Here is a 14,390-nt window from a genome sequence, read left to right on the forward strand (position 1 = left end):
GTCATATAATGTTTCTATTCACCTTCTTATCAGGGAATGACTGGCATCATTTTAAGCTGGGAACAATGCTTTGTCACTGTGACTTTGGAAAGTGTGTAAACAGGCATTTCCTTGATATTCTACCTGACACGTGCCATGTATCGTGTTACATCCTGTACCAAAAAGAGCACACCTATCAATGGCATGCATAAACATGCACAGATCCTGCTGTTATCTTAATTTAGTTATCTTGCACACAATTATGCAAAAACAGCATCAGTAAGAAAGGTGGTAAGAGTAGAGTGGTGACCTCAAACAGACTCCACAACTGAATGTATGTGAAGTGACACATAATTAGGGTCCCGTGGCACGGATGACTGCATAAGGTCCAGGGGCCCAAATCAGCCTGGCTCCAATCTGGACAAAGCTATCCAGTGGGATACTAGAAAATGCCAAGGAGTGCATATATTTTGAACTACAGAAGTTTTAATGCTTTGCCTATTGTTACAGATCTACACCACCTAGTGTGATCCATAATATACCAAAGTACAATAACATTTTTTGTGAGTTCATAAAAAGTTTATATAATAAATTTATAATTACAACAAAGTCTGAGCAATAATCTACCAGAACCTTTTCTGTAGCATTACATGTTTATAATGTAGTTTACTGGTCCAGCCCACTTCACATCAAAGTGGGCTGTATGCAGCCCACGATGTAAAATGAGTTTGACGTCCCTGCCATTTGGGAATCCCTGCCAAATGATCTAAACTAAAAACATGGACTGGATGTAAATACTGGAAATCTTCCAAATGGAAAAAACTAAATAAAAGTGTTCTTGTGTGTTACCTGTTTCAAATTGCAAAGTCACATCACATTTACCTCTAACAGTTCAACAAAAACTGCTTTGTATAGCAGCTCGGTTCATATATTCACGCAGGATGTTGCCTAATGATGGCCTAAAGCAGTGGTCCACAGAGGCCAACTGGTGTTTGAGGAATGTCCGAATGGGGGAGGTGGGTGGGTTTGTGCAAGCTACAGGTCTACATTATAATTATTAATTGACAAAATCAGTTCTTTGTATGCAACAATTTCCCCCCCAAAACTCTAAACTACTGCTAATACCAGAAGTAACCCAGGGGGTGTTATGAAATGACATATCATACAGCAGTAAGGATAGCAAAAGATTAATGAAACGCTTTCTGTGTGGAGCAAACCACAACTAACTTCTAGGGCAGATGACCCCACCGCCTTAAAAAAATAACATAGCTATGGTAATAACGTATCAGTTTTATGGAGATGAAGCAGGCTTGAGCGTAGTGCAATACAAACATACAAGAGCAACTCTGGCTGTTATTAAAGCTACATTTACAAAACATGTTGATAATAATAACAATTAAAAAAAAATACTATAACGTGCCTGGCTACTGTATGCTGACAGGCCATGGAAAATTATGAAATGCTGATGATCCAAAGGTAATCTTGCACACTGGATGAAACTTTTCACTGGCTGTCCAATTCTCTTGGTGATTGGTGATTGGTAGTTCCCTGCTCTCTTGGTGGGCAAGCTGCTGTTAGGGAACAAAAACAGACCAAGAACACTCTCAGTCATGGATTGGCCTCCCCAGAGGGCGGTGCTCAACACTAATGAAGCAATGCAAGAAAACGGAGCAAAAGCCAGCCAACATTCACAAGGGTTGTGAATAAGAAGCCTGGAGACCTTTTCCCAAAGACTACTTAAAGAAATCACAAGAAAGCTTGCCTAAGAGAGTCATTTAGGGATGTTTGCCACATTCACATTGTTTGCACCTGAGCCCATTTATTATTAAATGGGCATCCCAGTACATTTGGAACATTTGAGGAAGCTTTTCACAACATTTAGCTTTGTAGAATGAGTAGAGCTCTATAATAACTGGCACTAGTGGCCTAATATTAACCCGAAGGAGACATTTATAAAGCCATTACAGTAAACTGAAACTGGAAAAGAATTTGAGATGTAATTCTGTAGCCTTTATGTAATTTAATTATAATGAACTCTCTTTTTCATTTTTTTCAATGATTTTAATTTTGTTATTTGTGCTACTTTGTTATTCTATATATACTTTGTAGTAGCCACCAAAATGTTGTTTAACCTGTTTTGTGCTTTAATTGATGCCTTGTTAAGCTATTCCGAATATGTCATTTCTGGTCTTCTAGCTTTTCCATTTCTATCAAATAAATCTTTTCAACTCTGTTAACTGATACACTATTGTATTATTTGTATTCATTTTTCCTCTAAATGGGGAATTAACTGCATCATTTTGAGGTATGAAAATGCTTTGTCACTGTGACTATGGGGCTGCTGTGAAAATAGGTATTTCCAAGATATCATATAAAGTCTACGTGACATCTGCCGAGTATCATCTTACATCCAATACTGACAGTGTTGGGAAGGTTACTTTTAAAATGTATTCCACTACAGATTAGAGAATAAATGCCCAAAATGTATTTTGTAACCAGTGTTGGGGAGTAACGGAATACATGTACCGCCGTTACGTATTTAGAATACAAAATATGAGTAACTGTATTCCGTTACAGTTACCGTTTAAAAAGGTGGTATTCAGAATACAGTTACTTTGTTGAAATAAATGGATTACACGGCGGTACTTTCCTGTTTCATATTGTCGCGGGTCAGGACTGTTTGGGTTTGTTTGACAGCTACGCTCTGTTGTTCCAGGAAGCAGCGTTACGGTTGCCATGGTTACAGGGTGACGCTCTCTCTCTCTGCGTGTTTCCTGGGTGAGAGAGCGCTTTTTTGTTGTTGTTGTTGTTGTTGTGCTAAGCTAAAAGGCAGAATGCTACAGGCATGGCCCTAAAGAATGTAGCCTCATGGGCAGTGTAGTCCGTGCTGCAGCGAGAATGGACTACCATACACGTTATGTGTCTGTGAGCGAGGGAGGGAGAGAAAGGAAAAGTCCGAGCTGTCACGGAGCAAAAACGGGAGCTGGAAGCATGTAAATATAATAATAACCACTGCAGCCAAGAAGAGTGCCTGACGAGCCCATTTGTAAGTAAGCTATTAAGACTCAACTGTACACTGTGTTCGTGTTTTCCTCCGGAAAAAATAAGTTCCGTTGGAGCAGTCTTTCAACGCCTCTCTCTGTCTCTCGCTAGCAAAGTTGACCCAGACAACAAAGTAAAGCTAGTTTTCAGCTACGAGCCCGACACGGAACCCACCGTATTAGCCAGATGTCCCTTTACTACGGTTCGGAGCCGCGGACCTTCAGTAACAGTAATAAATCACAGCAATAGTACATTCACGTAGTTGTAAACAGCATGATAATATATTAAGTAATCCAAAGTATTCAGAATACGTTACCCTCATTGAGTAACGTAACGGAATACGTTACAGAATACATTTTGGGGCATGTATTCGGTATTCTGTAATGGAATACATTTTAAAAGTAACCTTCCCAACACTGTTTGTAACGTATTCCGTTACGTTACTCAATGAGAGTAACGTATTCTGAATACTTTGGATTACTTAATATATTATCATGCTTCTTTACAACTACATGAATGTACTATTGCTGTGTGATTTATTACTATTACTGAAGGTTACTCTCCATACCAATACCAACTAGATTTTTAAATCTTAATATAAAATGAGTAACAGTAGGGTGGACATTAGGTAAGGCTGCGCTTTTTGCAGCGATCTCGTATAGAAAATTATTCCGCGGCTCCGGCTCCGAACCGTAGTAAAGGGACCTCTGGCTAGTACGTCGGGTTCCGTGTCGGGCTCGTAGCCGAAAAATAGCTTTACTTTGTTGTCTGGGTCAAGTTTGAGACAGAGAGAGGCGTTGAAAGGCTGCTCCAACGGAACTTATTGTTTCGGAGGAAAACACGAACACAGTGTACAGTCGAGCCTTAATAGCGTACTTACAACTGGGCTCGTCAAGCACTCTTTTTGGCTGCAGTGGTTATTATTATATTTACATGCTTCCAGCTCCCGTTTCTGCTCGATGACAGCTCGTACTTTTCCACTCTCCTTTTTCTCCCTCCCTCGCGCTCACAGACACATAACGGGTATGGCAGTCCATTCTCCCTGCAGCACGGACTACACTGTCCATGAAGCTACATTCTTTAGGGTGATGCCTGTAACAATCTGCCTATTGCCTTCATATTAAATCATTTTTAAAAATATTTCTTCACGTCATTATGAGACGCGAGATTGAGACACAGGCATTTGAGCCTCTTAATGCGTGTTTTGTTTGGGTTTCCACCGGCGTGAAATTACAAAAAATAGAGAGGGCATAGCCTAACATATGAAACAGGAAAAGACCGCCGTGTAATCCCTTTATTTCAACAAAGTAACTGTATTCTGAACACCACCTTTTTAAACGGTAACTGTAACGGAATACAGTTACTCATATTTTGTATTTTAAATACGTAACGACGGTACATGTATTCCTTTTTTTTATTATTTTTTTTTTTTTTAATGTATTCCGTTACTCCCCAACACTGAGTACTGAACACATAACACCTGCGCATGGCGTGTGTAAACATGTACAAATCTGTTGGTCATTCAGCCACTCAGCACGCAGTTACACAAATATAGCGTCCTTAAGAAAGTGGGTGGGGTGGTGATTTTAAGTATAGAGTTTGTATGTGTACTTGGCATAGACTTAATTTAACCCCACACTGGAGAAATTCACTTATTCAGCAGCACAGGGGACAGGAAGAACAATTAAATTTTAAATATATTAGAAAAGTAAATAAAAATATTTGTGTACAAAAACCCCCCAATACTGTGTTGTATAGTCTGACTGCTGTCAGGATGAAGGACCTATGATAGCGCTCAGTCCTACATTGTAGCTTTAACAGTCTACTGCTGAAGGAGCCTCTCAGGGACAGGTGGTGAGAGTTGTTGTCCATAATGGACATTAGCTTGGCTAACATCCTCCTCTCATCCACCTCCTCTATGGAGTCAAAGTGTCATAAAAGGTCCTTGTAATGTTCTGCATCTCTCAAAAGGCTTCAGCTGACCAGCAGATGAAGACAACTTTGGCCCTTCTTGTACACAGGATAAGAGTTATGACCACTCCAGTTTACTGTTAAGATTTGTACGTATCTATCACTTCCAAAACTATCCAACCCGTGTATGTTACAGTTACAGGCCTACATTATCACTGCAATATACAGCTAAGCAAAAAGTTATGCCTTTTTGCTTAGCTGTATAGCAACATGAAACAACAGCAAGGATAGGAAGGGGCCTGCCAAATCAAATATGTGGAGCTAACTGCTGTCCTGACCTCTTGTGACTAAAGGAGTAGCTCAAAGTAGCTTTGATCTGATTGATCTGATCGCATGCTTAAACACCATAGAAGAGTACCTCTGGCTGTGATTAAAACCACATTTACAAAAGATCTTAATTAAAATTAGTTAAAAACACTATACTGTGATGTATGGTGACATAACATGAAACAAATTGAGCCTATCCAAGCTGTCTGAGGGCAAGAGCTGGGGTACACCCTGGACAGGTCTAATGTGAAATATATTAAACTAACTAAATTAAAATTTCCAATTACATTTTTTGTAGTGGTGAACAATCTACAATCCACCGGAGGGAGCTGCAGTACAAGTAGCCTCCTTATTTCCCACTACACTGGAAAATAAAAACAAAAGAGCAAAAGAAGAACAAAAACAATGGAAGTTTCGCAAAACCTACTAGGCTATACTGAACGAATACTAGCACAGTGCCCAATAAGTTTAGGAAGCACTGCAGGTGCAGAAGGTGCTTTTATCTGTCAGTGCAGTTAAAAAAATGAAGTGAATACATTTGTGCCATAGAAAGTCAGACTTTGAATTAAAGGTGACATATCCGGGGCACCATTAAAAAAACGTTTTAGCCTTTAAAAGCGTCCCCTGGTCTCTATGACTACATTTCTGCTCCCGCGAGATGTTGTTTTAAGCTGAGCTGAGTCCCCGGACGGCAGTTGCTATGGATACAGGAGTTGTCTTCACCTGTGGTGAAGTTTAAAACCAATTTGTTTACACGGACCCGACTAATTAACAGGTGAGATATTTTCTCTTCAACTTAATCCCTCTTAAAGGGAACTTTTCGCTTAGGCTCAGAGAATAGTCTTTACGGTACGTACGTACGGTTTACGTACTGTAAACGTCGACTACAGACATCGTATTAAGGACATTCTCTCTGGATTCATGGTTTGTTTATCATTGAAAACGTCTTGCCTGACTTAGCTTCTCTGTGAAACAATAACGAAGGCACGGATCATTCTAAAGAACTTTGCTTTTACCTGTGTCAGATAAGAAGCACAACATGACATAATAGTTTAAGCCTCAGCATTGATTCGATTATAATATCAACCTTTAACTTTCCAATGCCATAAATCAGAGATCATGGAGTCTGAGGATCAGCTGAACGAACTGCGGCTTCAGTTTCAAGCACTGCAAAAACAGCAGGAAAAAAGGAAACAGGAGAGGAAAAAGGAGAAACAGCCAGACAAGCTCAATGACAGTGGCGCTCAGGATGATTTGGATCTGTCTAACCAAGGTGTTCAGGCAAACTGTGATGCTCCCCAAAACAGGTGAGACTTAAACTGCGGAATTAAATGTTTTTCAAGGTATTTTCCATAAATGTTGCTACATAAACCGCTATGAAGGAATATATATTCAAGACTGGAAATCTTTGTCACCTGCATGCAGTCATGTGAAAAACTAATCATTTTCTGTATGATGAATTTTGGCTCACTCTTCCATACAACAGTGCTTTTGTTCTTTGAGGTTTGCAGGGTAGGTCCCATGACCTGATAAGTCAGGCTGAGGTCTGGACTTTGACTTGACAATTGCAACACATTCTTTTGTTGTTGTTCAGTCAGATTTGCTGCTGTGGTTGAGATCATTGTCCTGTCATTGCGTGACCAAATTTCAACCAAGTTTTAGTTTTCAGACAGATGTTCTTACATTTGACTCTAGAATACTTTGGTACTGTATACAGAGAAGCTGATAGTTACTCAGTGACTGCAAAGTGCCCGGGTCCTGTGGCTGCAAAACAAGTCCAAATCACCACCCCTTCACCACAATGTCTGACAGTTGGTATGAGGTGTTTTTGTGCTGATATGCTGTGTTTGGTTTTCACCAAACATGTTGCTGTGCATTATGGTCAAACACATCCACTTTGGTGGACATTGTTCCAGAAGTTTTGTGGTTTGTCGAGATTCAACTCTGCAATGCCATGCCATGTTCTTTTTAGAGAGAAAAGGCTTTCTCTTGGCCTTTCCAAACAAGCCATACTTGTTCAGTCTTTTTCTAATTGTATTGTCATGAACTTCAACATTTAACATGCCAAGTGAGCCCTGTAGATTCTGAGCGTTGCTAAGTCTGTCCTTGGGGTAAATTTGCTGGGACACCCACTTTTTGGAAGATTGTGGCACCTGAATGGTCCGGACCAGTAAACTGCCAAAATTTCTGCTTTTCATGGCGCTCACACTTTCTGATGATCAGTTAATTGCACATGGCTGCCACTAACCCATTTAAAGGTAACCACTAAGGGTGGACTCAATTTTTCACAGAACTGCATAGAATCCCACGAAAACTGTCATTTTCACATGGTTGTAAATAACCATTCTGTCATGTTACATTCATCCTTGTTCATTTTGTCTTCCATAGGCTGTTGCACATTCAGAATAAGGCCCTCCTTGACCAATTGAGAGAGCTAAAGGATGAAAATGGTCGGCTCTTCAAACTTCTGAGCGAGAAAGATTTTGAAATTAAGCACCTGAAGAGGAAAAGAGACGAAGAAAGACTGGCTTTAGCAGGTATAATGTAAATTGTTTTACTCTTTTTTTTTTGCATTGAGATGTGACAGCTTCTTCCTGCTTCATCTACTCATCTGTTTAGGTACTTCAGGCTTGGCAGGAGCTGTAGCTGCCACCAAGATTGTTGAGCTATCCAAGAAGAATAGAGAACTAACTGCTGAAATTGAGCAAGAGAAGATTAAATGTAAGCAAAACGGCAACAGAATCAAAGAGCTTGAGAGAGAGGTAAAGTTTAGCTTTATGTGTATCATTTGAAATAATTTGATGCATGAAAATTTGTCCTTCTCAGAAAAACTGTTGTGACTTTCTGTAGCTGCAGGCCATGCTGGTACATAGTGTACCTGGGCAAAAAGTCGATTCAAAGTCACCAGTTAAGATCTCATCTGAAGAATGTGAGGTAAGGAATAATAACAAAAGGAATATTTTGCTGTAGGGTCCTAACTAAAATAATGGCATCACTGAAAGGATCATTTATGACTTGTTTCCGAAAGCAGGAAAGTGCACTGGTTAAATCTCTGCAGGAAAAATTAGCAGCTACCCAACTGAAGGTGACCGAGTACCGCAACCAGGTGCAGTCTGCCAAGCAGGAGTTGAAAATGGCACAGAAGGTAGGAGACTTACTTTATTTTCTGTCTTATATGCAATCACTCAAGAAGAATATTTTATATCTGAATGATTTTTCACAAGTGACTTATAGATTCTAAAATATGAACTACTTCAGGTTCTGATTAGTGAGATTGGAGAGGAGGTCAACCTTCAGCAATTACTAAGCTGCCCTGGGAGCTTTAGAGGTCGAGCACAGCAGATACTGGCTCTGCAGACAAGGGTAGGTTCAAAATTGAAGTTTAACTTGATTTTACATAAATGTATTTTAAAGTTAGAACATTATAACCAATGAAGTGCTTTTCAAAAATAGTGAGTTCACAGGAAAGCATAAAAAAACCCCTGAAACTGAACTGATGATGAACAAAACTTGAACAACAGGTACGGGAGCTTGAGCAGCAGCTGAACAAATCAACACAACAAAGGCAGTCAAGTGTTCTGAGTGGAGAGGAAGAGTTTCTGGTCATGGGTGTTCTTCAGAAAACTCCTCCTCGGGAAAGAAATGTCAACTACATCCGTACTATAGAGAAAGAGAAGAGGGAAGCCCTTGAGGTATGTATAGCCACAACCACAGAGGCCTGCAGACCTACCATCAGTTGCTTGGCGAAAGTGTGTTTTTTACCAATGCCAACCACTTATTAAATGAAAATTTGAATTTCAGAGATATATCAAAAGTTCTTATTTCAAACTGACTATGAGAAACAGGTCCATGCATTCATATCAAGCAGGTTAAACCACTGTATTGCTGTAAGAGAGTGCTTACACATATGCTGCAAGTTCAGCATTTTGTTAGCACTCAAGGACCGAAGTCACAACAGTGGCTCCAAGTTCAATGCAGAATTACATTTAAAATCCTTCTATTAGTTCATAAACCTCTCAGTGGCTTGGCACCCCCAGTACATCTCTGACTTGCGCAGCCTCTTTAACCCAATTAGACCTCTCAGGTGAGCAGGTGCAGATCTTTTGGCTATTCCCAAAATTAGATTTAAGTGTGCTCAGGTGCTTCAGTTACTGTGGTCCTGTTGTTTGGAACAAGCATCCCACTGACTTGAGGTCAATTACAACTGTGTCTACATGCAAAAACAGACTCAAACCATGTTATCCTCACAGGCTTACAGTTAATCATTGTGTGTGTGTGTGTTGACTTGTATTTTATATCTCTGTGTTTTTAATCACCTTGAGCCAGTGCAAACCTACATAAGTTTTTCTGATTTCATTTCTTATGTTAAGAACACAGACTTTACATGTATTCAAAAAAAGAAACTGCCATTTAGTGGCTGTTGGAGGTCACGTGCATGTTGGATTGCGAGAGGGTTGTTGACTGGTCTCTCTGTCTGTTTAACTGGGACTTAGGCAATGATTTTAAATGAACATAGACATTACATTGTTAATGTGCTAAGGCCCTTCTCTCCTTCCACACCTGGGCAGAGGCTCTCAGTGGATTATGAGGTGCTCTTGAAAGAACACAAAGATGTGAAGCAAAAGCTGGAAGCCTCTAAAGCCAGGAGCAAAACTCTATCTGCTGAAGTCAAAACTCTGAAGCATCAAATATCAACCCTGATGGAGAAGGGGAAACACGATGATGAGTTCGTGGCTGCTTTGATGGTAAGAAATTAGACTGGAGACAAATATCTGGTTAGAGTCGTATAGATTCTACCTTTTAATAAATGTATATATTAATAAGAAAGTAGGTATTGTAAGACTTTAAATAAGGTATCTCATGCATGATTACACTATTAATAGTTTTGTTAAATACCATGGCAGTTAGTACTAATTTAACTTGACATTTATGAGTTGAAGTCAACATACTGCAAAGCAGAGGATATCCTGTGATGTTTCCATGCTTTACTACTACTGTGCCTATTAAGTTAGCATATCTTTTCTACCTCTGGCAGAAGCAGCAGGCCCAGATGCAGACGTTATTAAAACGACTCAGCCAAAAACAAAACGTACAGAGCAATGTGATGCAGCAGAGTGTAGGACAACAGCTGAGCAACATACCTTCAGAGCACAGTGCTATCGTCCAGAGATTTAAGGAGATACTTGCTGAGAAAGATGCCATTATCAAAAAACTACAGAAAAACCAGCAATTCTCTGATAAGGTAATCAAGAAATAATTACCAGGGTTTTTTTTTTGGTTTTTTTTGTGCATTCTCCGAGATTCAGCATGAGAAGTCTGACCAGCAATTAAACGTGTGTTTATAGGTGTTGAAGAACGATGACGTGCACAGACAGCCCAGCATCAGGATAACAAACTGTACTTCTGCTGTTTCCCCAGAAGAGGGAGACATTACCAAAAGAATTCCATCTTCAGGGTACGTGTGCTGGCTTAATATCTGATAATCATTAAAATATGCTTATTGTTAGTTTAGCTTAGTGGGTCCCAATCTGTGGGATATGGATCCATTGCACGTGGTGAGAAATAAAATATTTAAGCAAAAAAATTACTTAAGTAAAATTAAGCTGGGAACCTTTTTTTTGAGGTTTAATAAAGAATTATGACGTGTTGAGTAAGAACTGTTTTAGCTTCATACAACTTTGAGAAACCCTGATTTACCTCTTCAGGACAGATAATTATTGTTCATCTTGTCTTCTGTTTCGCACTTGAAACCAGCCTCTGAGGCTAAGTGTCACACATAGCACTGATATCTCTCGTCTTGTCTAGAAACATAAGGCTAAATAATTACCTAAGGTTAACGTTGGGGTGCACTGTTATCGGCGTATTGATGACTGTGATGTTAAACACTTCTGTATTCCTGTGGGATTTCTGTTTACCGCCTTCAAATGTTTTGTTTTTCAGTTCAATTTCTAAATTTGGTCACAAACTGGTGCTGCCAGCTGTGGGAAGTGGCATAGAATTCACGTAAGTTTAATGTGCATCATGTCTGCTCTGTACTGACATGGGCATCACTATGAAATTAGTAAACAAAATTCCTGACTGTGACATGAGCACAGTGATAACCCAAGTCCTCTTTGTGGAGAAGGACTAACAAGCTTGAGAGGTCTGTAGAATATACTGCAGATGTTCTTTTGTAGTTGTTTTTTTTTTTTTCAATCTATCGCTCACAGCGTAATTCTGTCAGTGGGACAGGGTTTTGAAATGCACATCTTTGTGTGAAAGTATAGATCGAAAAATACCACTTCACCTGAAGGCTTAAAACAGTTTTGATTGATTCCTCCAAAATACCCAAACAAAAAAAAATAGATAAAAACATCGAACAAGCAGCACAGGTCACGAAATGTCTCCAAAAGCGAGATCATTTTCATTTTCTTACACAGGATCCAGATTGCTGTAGCTAACAGCTCTCCAGCTTGATCTGGAACGGCATCTTTATGCCACTGCTGCTGGCTCTCTTACTCGTCAAAGATGGTGATGAAGGAGTGCTTTATTGTTGAAAAAATAAGTCGAGTCGATACCCATGTGCTGGTTGTTGTTTTTTTTTTTTTTGCCAAATGAAGTGGTCGGATGATTCACGCAAATGTTCTTTCTTCACATTTCAAGTTTGCACTTTTGCGTACTGCACAAAGCTAAAGTAGCCACTTTTATTTTCTTGTCAGTGTAAAAATTAAATGCTATAATGCTGCACAACTAAAATGTTAAATCAGTTTGTATATTTCCATCCCAAGATTACAAACACAGGGAGGCTATTTCTGTTGGTGTTTGTTCATTTTATTTATGCAGTGCACACCACAGTAATGACTGTGGTGTGCACTAATGAGAGCGTGGTGGTTTATTTTACAGTTTTCAATTTAACGTCGGAAATTTAATGGTGCAAAAATGAAACTTTTATATAAAATTACGCATATTTATCAAGCTAATAGCTTGTCTGAGTAAGTATAATCTATATTTGTCACTCCAAAGCTGTGTCTATTAAGAAAAATTCCATTGCATTAACTCTAATGCAATCCAACATTTGTCTGAATCTTCTAGAGAGAAAGTGATGAGCCACACATGTTTGGAGGCACAAGCACCAAGAGGAGCACCACAGGCCAGTGATCCTGGAGGAGTTTGAGAGGCCAAAATTAGATTAAAGTAAGCACTGTGCATGCAGCATGGCTAGGACTGATATGCCAAGGCTCAGTGACAGCATGATGTGACAATATCAGGATTTTCTTCTTCTCTTTTTTTTTTTCTTTTTCAATTTCCCTCTTATCTTTCTTGCTCGTGGCTATCACAGCTCTGTCGGCAGGAGCAGAGTCCCTGAGCACCATGGAGTCTCTGAGCAACAGGAACTGTCCACAGACAAACCTGAACAGACTGTCCAACAGTCCAGCTGGCATTTGTAAACACTTTATTTCTTTGACAACACTGCCTTAAACTGGTTCTGGTTCAGGAGTTTTCTTTCTCCAACCATAAGAGATGGTCAACCAGACGACAGAAATAATGATGTGCGGCGGTAGACACGCTGCAGACAGCAGTGCTCATTCTGCCCATCACATCGGGGTTGCACGGAGATGTTCATGTTGTTCTTGTATGTTGTCTCTTGGCTGGTCATTCAGCTGGAGGAAACGCGGGCGCTGAGGGCATCCCTAAAGAGCACTCTCCACCATGACCTGCAGCTTTCAGTGACGTGATGAGACAAGTCAGGCATGTTTTCCTGGAGGCTCTGTGACAGCACAGACAAGACACTAACCAGGGGAACTGGCTGGTCCCTGCTCAGCCTCACTTCCAGCTGAGCCCTACCTTCTCCTGTCACATGTGACAAACAGCAGCCTGCAGGAGAAAGAAAAAAAAAAACTCTCCTCTTCAGCCACACAAACATTATATGCATCTCTGACTTTCTCTCCATTTGAGTCCCCGAAAGACAGTTTGCGACGTAAGGTCGGGTGACCTCGGTTTAACGACTTAAGTACCTTGAGTAGAATAGCTTTCAACTTAACCCTGATGGCATCAGACAAGTGTCCCGGGTGACTGCAGGAGCGGTCGGTGCTGATAAGACGTCTCCCCGTGGTTTCACATCTCGTCTGCTCGCTGTTTTATAAATGTCACTGTCACATTTTATTAAATATATGTTTGTCTTTCCTCGGCTGGTAACCTTAAATGCATTACAGGTATCGAGACCAATGCTGTCTGTTTTCAAAGTAAATATTTTCTGTAAACCAAAGAAACATCCAAATTAATCAGTGAAAAGGAACCGAACCCTCACCAAATATTTTCAATACATTGTTTACCTTCATGGCGATGACTTTGGTTGATTTTTTTTCTTTCTTTTTTTAAGGGTTTTTTTGGCTCCATACAGTTGTAAATAAATGTGCGACAGGCCAGGCTAAATAGTAATCACCGCAGTTAAGTTCCCAAGTTGTTTCAATATTCCTATTAAATATTAACACTAATCATTTCTGACTTGAAACCAGTTTTGTGGGAATAGCGGTTGAAAATAACTGCAAACTCAAGCTGCACAAACTCCCACTGTAGTCCTCTATACATTCCCCAGAGCAGGTCACACATGTACAGTATATGGCTCTTAATCCAAAGGTTGTCTGGATATGCCCAGTGGGAGTGGCCCTTACATTCATACTAACATCCGAGTTATTTTCTTCCGATGTAGCCAAAAGGGTTTCAGCAGAACATCCCCCCTTTCCCCCCTCTCCACATCACGCTTAATTTAAAACCATGGCTGAGTTAGTGTGCTGCTTCAAATACCGCACTATGTCTTCCAGGACCCTGTGGGAGATTGGCAGGTCCCCATTGGACTGAGCGAGAAAGTGCCACAAGACAAAAATATCAGAGTTTGGACATGATGAAGAAAGCCTTTATGCTCAGAGTAACAAAAAACAGCTTGTGTTTGAATACCTCCTGGATGGAAGGTGAGGCGCTCTTTAATGCAACAGAGTGAGACGTGTCACCGTAAGAGCAAGATGAGAGACGAGCAGATGAAGATTGCCAGATACGTATCAAGTGAGGAAATGTGCGTCAGAAAGGGTGTTGATGGAGCAAATGCTTGTCACGGTCCCTAACTGTGTCTGATTGCCAGGAAAGCGTTCAACTTC

At 40.2% G+C, this 14,390-nt stretch overlaps 1 protein-coding gene across 1 annotated transcript; it reads left to right on the forward strand.

The window, feature by feature from the left end:
- Positions 1-5,939: 5,939 nt before the first annotated feature.
- ccdc13 (coiled-coil domain containing 13) lies at positions 5,940-13,503 on the forward strand. Its single transcript, XM_063462536.1, has 14 exons — positions 5,940-6,034; positions 6,374-6,566; positions 7,648-7,796; positions 7,879-8,021; positions 8,110-8,193; positions 8,288-8,404; positions 8,518-8,622; positions 8,781-8,951; positions 9,828-10,004; positions 10,295-10,501; positions 10,605-10,714; positions 11,200-11,262; positions 12,331-12,432; positions 12,578-13,503. The coding sequence occupies exons 2-13, from the start codon at positions 6,379-6,381 to the stop codon at positions 12,410-12,412; spliced, it is 1,596 nt and encodes a 531-aa protein (XP_063318606.1). The 5' UTR covers positions 5,940-6,034; positions 6,374-6,378; the 3' UTR covers positions 12,413-12,432; positions 12,578-13,503.
- The last annotated feature ends 887 nt before the right edge of the window (positions 13,504-14,390 follow it).

Source organism: Pelmatolapia mariae, linkage group LG18 (assembly GCF_036321145.2).
Source record: "Pelmatolapia mariae isolate MD_Pm_ZW linkage group LG18, Pm_UMD_F_2, whole genome shotgun sequence".
NCBI lineage: Eukaryota > Metazoa > Chordata > Actinopteri > Cichliformes > Cichlidae > Pelmatolapia > Pelmatolapia mariae.